We start from the raw sequence: 9,894 nt of genomic DNA on the forward strand, positions 1-9,894 counted from the left end.
AATAAGATTGTTCAATGCATTTGGTTGACACTTTTTACTTACATTTTTATTTGATGTAGGGTGAAAACGATAGTAATGTATTTGTACAAAACTCATAGTCTCCCAATTTTATCCCTCCGGCTTCACCAAATGTTATATTCAATAGTCTAAGGTCATTAACTTTAAAGTTTGTCGGTAGAAAATGCAATGCCGTACTACTATCCAAATGTACCTAATCAACATGGTGAAAACTTGTGATATTAGATGAAGACAATGGCTGGACTAATGTGGACTACAGGCAGTTCTTCAGTATGTAATTGTATTTGATTGAAAGTGTAAAAAAGTTGTTTAATGTAACAACTAACAAGTGTAGTTTATATTTTTGCCTAGTATTTAGTGGCTGTTTATTAATATTTTGATGTATTTAGTTTGAGTTGTTCAAATACTTGTACTAAATTATTGAAGTTTGGCTGAAAACTCCACGAAATGCCAATCATCAAAATGTATATAGGATTTAAAATTTTACAGACAAACTGTATGATGATGAAAACCAAATGAATGTTTCCATTCATAGAACTGGCAAAGTGACATTCAGCAGGCAGCTTACAAAACTTACAGGTCACTAAGATCAACACCAACATCCTTACCATAGTAATTCAAACATGGAAAGGGAATACATTACAATGACTTTTTCAATTCAGCAACTACAAATAACATAACATAAGTTTAAAGCCATTCTAAGAACCTATAAGCACGAATCATGCCAGCCCCTTCCCTTTCTTATCCACTTTCACTTTGCCGTTGCCTTGGCATATTGTTACACTCATGGAAGTCTCAATGTCTTGTTCTCTGGTTACCCAACAAAGAGATTGGAACAAGCGAGAGAACTATTGAACTTTTTCGAGCATCACATGATTATTCGAGTTTACGGTAAGGATAGTTGATTTGTCGTTGGATTCTCCTTGTTTGACCCACTCCTATTATCTTCATTATTGTGAGCTTGCTATCTTCATTTTCTATGATTTTAACAATCAAATTAATAACTCAACGAAAAGAGGCGTAAAAGATGCATAAGATTGGACTACATTATTTTTAAGAGCTAAAATTGAATATATTATTAGTTGGATTAATATAACGTTGTTGTAAATATTTAAAAATTTAATTATTATATGGAACCTAGAAATCGAAGCTAATCGAACTGAATTGAATGAAACAAAACCTGAACGGTTCCGTAATTAAATTTGGACCCAACAGCCGTTTACTAAATATCCGAAAATTCGGATTCGATTCTCTTTAGAACCGAATGAATCGAACCCTAGAATAACTTTCCTTTGTTCTTCTTCTCCATTTCGACCTCAAAGCAAAAAGTCATTTTTATACCACAGGCATCATTGTGTGTTTGGGCAATCCGCAAATAAGTGCCCATTTTCTCTACAGCTATGACAGAGTCTGGAGTTCTTTCCTATCATTCTAACAAACCACATAACTCTGTGAATTCAAAATTCTGCAAAACTCAGACTCTATTAGTTTTCTTTACACCACAATAAAATACTAGGGTTCCTTAGACCAAATATATCATACTTACATAAAGTTTGATGTTCTCTGAAGACGATGCATTGAAGATGGACAAATTTGCCGCATGCGGTGGAGGTTCTCTATTGTAGCTTCAAAAAATTAACAACAGTGTTATTAAGTGGACGATTGATGAATTAAGTACCGACAGATTCTTCTCGTAGAGGGTTTTTTACAATTTAGGAGTAAAATGAAAGTGATACGGGGTACTTTCCTTTCATTTGGACCGGTTCAAACTTTTTCACCTCTCTTATAGATGTATGGCCAAGTCATGGTGTCAACAAACGGCTAATCCAAAATGTACATGTAACGTGATTGTTAACACATTGTCCTCCAATTCCTTCCCTTTTAAATATGATCTTAAGCTGACAAATTACCATCAACAAAATATTTTCCATTGTGATTGTGTTCATTGACTTCTTCGTAGGCGTTACGCATGCATATTACAATATGCAGTCTTTTATTACAAGTTCACATTATGTAAAAAATGACCTCTTTGTTTCTCATTGAGAACGAGTTGTACAAATCAACTTCAAAACTTTGAACTTTTTGATATAATTCCAGTCCAGTTCTAAAGTTTTTTAGAAAGCTCGAACTTTGTAAATAGTATCCACTAGACTAAGTTTTTTATTTTCAACTTCAAATATAGTCAGTCATCAGAAGTATGAGACATTGGCAACTAATTATTATGAAGCCCTTAAACATACTTTTTTTCAAGCATAGCATTACTTAAACCAAATAACTTTTCAACTTCTATTTATTTTCCATCGGAAATTCCATTATCAGGAGATCAAGACATGAATGGAATATGGAAGATAATGTAAATGGCTTAGAAATAGCAAACTAGAGATGAATCACATTGGATTATGTACATAGAGTTTTGAAAAGTGTTCCCAAAATAACACGTTAGTTTCAAAACATGTTCTGATGAAATTTTACATTTACAATGTCTGGTATTATTACCTCAAAAAGTGTTAAAATCACTACAACATACAACTTGAGGACAAAATATGGAGGAGCAATATGAGTGGCTTGAAACTAGTCCTAGTCTTAGTGAAGTGCAGAACACATGGTAGAGATGCCATTGTCATAAGAAACAACATACATAAAAAAATATACAAGATGCAACGCTGAACTTTTACAATGATAACATCAAACCTCATGCTGATTTTCTTTGTATAACAAATAGACAAGAAACCCTTTTGAAATCTTGTTCTTTGTCATCCATTTATGATGCTGAGTATTATATAAATTGAGATATAAGTTACTTGCTGAATGAGCAATGGAGAAATTTATAAGTTAATGGCTTAGTCGAAAGATATCTGCTAAAGTTTTCCTGTCTTCTTCTTCTTCACTCTTACAACACATACTACAATTGAAAGATGATTCTGCCTGACAAATTGATGTAAGAGCTCTATTTATCCATGGCAAAGCTCATTCAGCATGTGTTCTTCTTTAATTTTAACCGATAAATTGGAAAAAAACATGCATAAATAATAGTAATGCCAACAGAAGAGTACCGAACTTCTTATCTTTTCGTTATAGGGAAAGAGAGAAAACTATTCTAACTATATAATGAACTCAGAATAATAGGTACAATAAACACAACACACAACTATGTTCTTTGAGAAATCTAAACCACAAATCCTTTGAGTTTTGAGGTGTTAGAATTACAATGGTCTAATTGAAAATAGTAATTGCATTAAAATCTCTGTCATACAAATAGAGGCCTATGCTTCCAATTTTTCAAAAAATTATATAAATGTTTTCAAGATTATAAACAAATTGAAGAGAAATGAAAAGAAAGCAATTAAATAGAGATAGCTGAAACCATTCACAGAGAATCACAAGAATTATAACGACAAATTAAAATAGTAATCATAAAGAAAAGAAAAGAATAAAGGTTTTTCGAACAAACAATTTAGCAAAATAGCATATTGTATCTCGCCCAGATTTCAAAATAAAGATTTTGATTTCGAAGACAAGTATTCAACTTGAAGAATTAAAATTTTGGTTTTCGAAGTACCTTCAAATAGAGATGGCAGATAGGGGTGGGCGTGATTTCGATTGGATCGATTTTTTACCCAACCCATTCACGTGTTTCAACCCAACTCAATCAAGTTTCGGTCGGGTCGGGTTGGTTGGTTTAGACATTAAAAATTATATAAATATGCTCGATAATAAAAACCTATCAACCACAACGCTTCGACCATAAACAAAAATTGGTAATCATACATGAAGGAAAATGTATATATTTTACAACTTATTATCTCGCTTAAACAAAAAAACTAAGCCTGAATTTTTACATTTGAGAAACATAAATGAATAATCAACTTAAAATTTAAAGTTAAGAGTACTAAAAGGAATAAAGGTGCTATTAGCGTCAAGCCTAGATGCAAACATAGTGGTGATGATCAACTGGCTTGAACGAGAGAAAATGAGAAAGGGCGACATTTAGATTTAGGGTTATAGAGAAAGAGGAAGTATGAGAGAAATGATAAGACTTTGTAAGCTAGGGCTGTGAGGTTTCAACTTTTTAATAATTTTTATATTTGTTTTTAATTTTTTAAGTAGCGGTTGGGTTGGACAGATTTTATTGATTTTGATGAATCAACTCATTTTCTTTTAAAAAAGCCTAACCTAACAAAATTTTAAGAAAAAAATAATCCAAATCGATCAATTTTCGTGGGTTTGTTCGATTTTTGCCCACCCCTAGCTCAGTAGACACATAGGGAGAGAGAGAGAGAGAGACAAAGTAGAGGAACACCATTAGGATAGGCCTCCAAAATGTTGAGGCGGGGCTGACCTTGTAAATAATATTGGATACAGTGTCACCACTCATAGACACGTTATAAATTTTAATTTATTATTTTATTGACTTACAGTGCTCAATGTTACTATTATCTTGTTTGGGATCCATTTTTAAAAAAATGTATTTTTCAAAACTCATTGTTAAGTACACATTTTTTCTATAAAATAATGTTACATGTAAATTCAAAATATTTATTTATTTTTAATCACACATTCTTCAAAAAAATCATTATTTCAAAACATAATTTTTTTCCTAAAATCTTATTTTAATAGAGCCCAAATAAATTTCTCTACCAAACGTGCTATACTTTTATTTATTATTTATTTATTTTTCCTTTTTCAATCATCCTACGCATAACCATTGAAAATGACAGGCAACTACTGGTGGGCTAACGTTACAAAAGAAAACCTACTCGTCTTATCCATACATCTCTGTCATTAGTATGCCAATTGCCACCCTTTTTCTTCCACTCTATGGCTAATGTGCAAAAGAAATCAGATTGTCTACTCTACCACAATTTTATGTCACAAAGATTATTTAATTATTTTTATTTATGTAAAGAGTAATATTCTTTAACATAATTTGGCTTTTTTAATTGACAAATTATACTTGATGTACAACGAGTTGTCTTCCTAATTATTCGAAATTCTTGAATTACGGTTGAAAATTTGTCAGATTCATTTAGCATTTTTATCTCTCCGACTCATCCAAATCAGAGTGAAATTCTATTCCTTAAAAAAATAAAATAAAATAAAATAGTACTATTAAATTTTGTCCTAACTATGTTCCGGTAATTGACTTTTTGGGTTAGTTAGGATGTCTATTTTAAATTTTAATTACACTACTAAACTTAATACATGGAAGCAACAATAGTTAAGTCACAACCCGTTAGATATTAACCATATTTTAAAGGCACAGGGTTAAGATGAGGTAATTGCACATGTCACAAATCAAGTTTATATTGTGTCCAAATTTAAAAATAGGGAGGGAAGAAACAGACTGATGTCTCCGAAAATGATTGAATTTTTTTTTTATTTTTCAAAATGTCCAATCATGCGTCGACATGTGCCCCATCTGAAGTTGAGTTTAGATTTGAACCTAAATGTGTAGCATTGTTGGTTTATATTACTAAAATGCTTCTCACTGAAAATAAATATTTTACACTTGTTTGATCTTCATTATTTTCAAAATATATTTTTCTTTTTTCTTTTCAATCAGACATTTTTTAATAAAATAATATTACAAGCAAACATAAATTTTGTTTCTTATGTTTTAGTTACATATTTTCCATCAATCTACTATTTTAAAATGTGTTCGATAATAAAAACGGGGCTCGAACAGGCTCATTATGTCGATCTATTCATGAGGCCTGTTTGACCACCATTTTTTTGGAGAAAATGAATTTTGGAATATTAACCTTTTGGGGAATGTCTAGTTAGAAAATAGGGAAAAATTTTAAACTTATGTGAAGAATATTTTATCGTGAGGACGTGTGATTGAAAATGAGTATAAGAAAAAAGTAATTTTAAAAGAATGATAATCAAACGAGAGCTAAATTCGATGTCCCATTATTGGGACCCAGTAATCGTTATTTGACCATACATACATTTTAACATTCTTGTTGCACAATGTTCATATTTACGAACATTATTTGTTAATTTAACATCGTCCGTGTACCAAAACGACATCATATGGTGATGTGGGCGCACTATCTTGAATTGCTCGTCCTTATCTTACGCTAGTGGTGAGCCGGGTATAAACCTGCACACCACCGTTCCTCCTTTTCTTCAACCCCACTCCTCGAAGTTGAAGTAAAGATAAATTTCTCTCTCTCACGTACAAAAAACACGCACTAATTATGCATATATGTTTCTCTTTCTGAATGTAATTATTGGGATCTTGACGGTGAAATGTTGATTAGAAGTTCAAACATTGTACTTCGTTCTTGGATCAGACGGTGAGTATGAGTTTTTGATCGGTGTAGTTTTTAGCTTTTACTTGTAAGTTAATTTTTGGGAAATCTGCGCACGATTTTGGTCTGTTTGGTTTCTCTGAGAAAAATGTTAGTGAAGCGGAAAAATTTTCCAAATTAGAAAGATATTATCTTTATACAAACTTAAAAGTGCTTCTTTTATTTATTTATTTATTTCTTTTCTAGTTTTTTGTAATTTTCTCTTATTTGAGGTGGAATATTCTTTTTGAGGCTCTTTCATTGATCAAAACAAGAGAAAAAGTTAATTTGTTTAGAGTTTCTTTCCTTTTTATTGAGAGTTTTATTATTTTTACGCAAATATTTTTATGAATCTTAATCGACAGAATAGAAAATCTTCTGATATTTATGTTACTTCTGCTACAATTGGAGGGGATAGATATTATTAATTGACGAGCTTTTCTGTAATTTGCGACCGCAGTAGCATATATTTATAATCGTTTGGTTATTATGATTTTCTTACAACGGTTTTCAGGGGAAAAATATGCTTTTTGGTGGTTTATATTTGCTATATAATTTCCTCTTCAACGTTGATATCTTAAACAGGATCTGTGAAATCAATTGAGATTTTGGTGTAAATAGATAATATGGGGGGTGTGCTGACAGAGTCATGGTTCAGTAATATATGGAGGAGTTCGAGAAAGAGCATAGCACTGGAACCTGAAAAGCATGTGATAGGAATTTTAGCATTTGAAGTCTCAAGATTGATGTCAAAGGTGGTTTATTTGTGGCAATGTGTAGATGATAGGCAAATTGTTGGATTCAGAGAAGAGGTTGTAAACTCACTTGGTATTAGAAAGCTCGTTTCCGATGATGATGAGTATCTCATGGATCTTGCTCTCGCTGAGATATTAGAGAATTTGGGAAGTGTGGCCAAATCGGTGACTATCCTGGGGAAGAAGTGTACTGATCCAACATATCACAATCTTGAGCGTGTCTTTGAGAACCCAGTTGAGATTGATCTCAATTGGAGTGGTTGGCAATATAAGCTGAAGAAGATGGAGAGGGAGGTTAAGAAAATGGAAAGGTTTGTTGGCTCCACTGAGCAGTTGTTTCAAGAGCTTGAAGTGTTGGCAGAGCTTGAGCAGGGCCTGAGGCGGATGCAGACTAGTGCTGGTTTAAACCAGGTGAAATTGCTCGAGTATCAGCAGAAGGTCGTGTGGCAACGTCAGGAAGTGAAGAATCTGCGGGAGATGTCTCCTTGGGTTAGAACGTATGACTACATCATCCGCCTTTTGCTTCGATCCATTTTTACAATTATCGAGAGGATCAAACATGTATATGGGATAAACCATATTGAAAATGTAGAAGGAATTAATCATTATGAGTGCTTCCCTGATGATTGCCTTGCTCGTAATAATTCCATCTCTGCTTTTTTACAATTACCACTTTCTCCATCTGAAAACAGCCTGCCTAGATTTCCAGGTCCTTTTGGAAGGTCACTTTCAAATCTGGGTCTGAGCCGTGATAAGAATAGATCTAGGAACAAGAAGTTGCACACCCGCTCACTGTCGTCTCTCGGCTGTGGGAAACAGCAACAAACAAAATCAAGACGTTTTGATCCTGTTGGACCTTTCAAAGGATGCATGACTGGTGGAAGTGATTCACCTGTTTTACAGAGCTACACACCATCGAGCAGTGGCTCTTTGAGATCAAATTGTGCTTCTCAGAGATATGCTGATGAAACGAAAGACACCAATGCAGTTCCTATTGAACACCGTAGCATAACATCCAGTAAAGTATCTTTCTTCAATTACAAGCGACAGCTGTTAAATGCTCCTCCTCCTACTCTAGGCTATGCTGCTTTAGCTCTCCATTATGCAAATATCATCATATTAATTGAGAAGCTTGCTTCATCTCCTCACTTAATCAGCCTTGATGCTAGAGATGACCTTTACAATATGTTACCTGCAAGTATCCGAAGCTGTCTCAGGGCAAAGTTAAAGGTATTTTCCAAATCTTTGGCTTCACGTGTTTATGATGCTGCCTTTGCAGCAAACTGGAGCTTCGCAGTGTCTAGAATACTCGAATGGTTGTCTCCACTTGCTCACAGCATGATAAGATGGCATTCTGAGAGAAACTTTGAGAGGCAGCAAATGGTTTCCAGGACAAATGTGCTCCTTGTCCAAACCCTTTACTTTGCAAATCAAGAAGAGACTGAAGCAGCAATTGTGGAACTTCTCATGGGCCTAAACTACCTCTCGAGATTTGCTCAGGAAATTACTGAAAAACCATTCCGAGATTCTTCATGCAGCAGAGGATGCGATGGTAATATGTTCCCCAAAGATAACTATTACTGCAACATGATTCACCATGCATCATAAGCGAGGCGCACAAACCAATGGCAGGATTCATAGATTTCTTTTGCTTCTTAATCAAACTGGCACTGCAGTTTCATGAAATATCCTTCTTCAAGAGCATTCTTGAAGCCATAGGTACTTTTTTAAGTACTCAAATGAATCTCGTTGGCGCTTTCAAGTACCGGAGACATGTTTCTCCTCGCGCTGCACCATGGAGACATACTGATTTAGTTCGTATCAGAAAGTAGCTGAAATATTTCAGCATTCTCGTGTGGAAAGCTTTGTTCGAGCTTTTGAGTAGAAACCCATCCTTTAGAAGTCCTGAATTCCATTTGGTAATTAACATTTCCTTGTCACGACATTCTTTAGCTTATCTGGAAATGTATGTTAAGATTGCAAATACATATAATCAAGGTTGTATTTCAAATTTGTTTTCATTTGCAGTGTATGCAAATGTAAAGCAGTCTCCATTTTAGTGAACCTGTATAGCTAATGAGTCTTTCTCCATAGATCATTCGTGTTGTTTACATTGAGTTTCAATGGTGAACAAAAATTTGAATGTTTGGTTTAGGTTTGTACAGGACTTCCCCTTTTGTTTCAGATTATCAATTTAACGTTTGAGGCATTAAATTAGATATAACCAGCTCTTTACCGAGGTAAAGGATAGAGAAAACTTTGGTTGTGCTTCTTGTATGGTTTCTTCGGCAAAAGTAATCAAAATGTGACTTATTGTGGCAGTATGAATTTAGTAGAAGAAACCAGAGGCACGGCCAGTGCTCGTAAAAAGCCATTGAAGAGATCTACTAGGTATGTTTCAGTCTAAGTGTCACGTACATCATATTTCTTTTACTTTAAGATTTCTAATCACTTGATGCTACTTTATTGATATCTAGACGGCTACTTAGCCCTTGTTTGAGTCACATTATTGGAATGAAAATGCATTTTTAAATAGTGTAGATGGAAAATGTGTGGTTAAAAAATAAGGAAAAATTTTAGATTTGCGAGTAATATTATTTTATTGAAGAATGTGTGGTTAAAATGATGTTAAATCACTTTGAAGAATGTATTTTTTTTTTTTTAAATGTGACTCAAACAAGGCATTAATATCATTTAGGCACGTAGCTACCCGTTTAACTTGGGATAAACCTACTTCGACAAAAGATTTTGATAGAAAGCTTGATATAATTGCATGTGGAAGAAAGTGATTGAATGAAAAAATCGACTATATTTAGAATTATCCA

General features: G+C 33.6%; 1 protein-coding gene across 1 annotated transcript; it reads left to right on the forward strand.

Annotated features, from left to right (window-relative positions):
* Positions 1 to 6,047: 6,047 nt before the first annotated feature.
* LOC111369453 lies at positions 6,048 to 9,253 on the forward strand. Its single transcript, XM_022990971.1, has 2 exons — positions 6,048 to 6,320; positions 6,900 to 9,253. The coding sequence occupies exon 2, from the start codon at positions 6,941 to 6,943 to the stop codon at positions 8,675 to 8,677; it is 1,737 nt and encodes a 578-aa protein (XP_022846739.1). The 5' UTR covers positions 6,048 to 6,320; positions 6,900 to 6,940; the 3' UTR covers positions 8,678 to 9,253.
* The last annotated feature ends 641 nt before the right edge of the window (positions 9,254 to 9,894 follow it).

This window comes from Olea europaea, chromosome 20 (genome assembly GCF_002742605.1).
Source record: "Olea europaea var. sylvestris chromosome 20, O_europaea_v1, whole genome shotgun sequence".
Lineage (NCBI taxonomy): Eukaryota > Viridiplantae > Streptophyta > Magnoliopsida > Lamiales > Oleaceae > Olea > Olea europaea.

What these genes read in the sequence shown, in the direction of transcription:
- LOC111369453 (XM_022990971.1), top strand. Translation starts at nt 6,941, where the DNA reads ATGGGGGGTGTGCTGACAGAGTCATGGTTCAGTAATATATGGAGGAGT.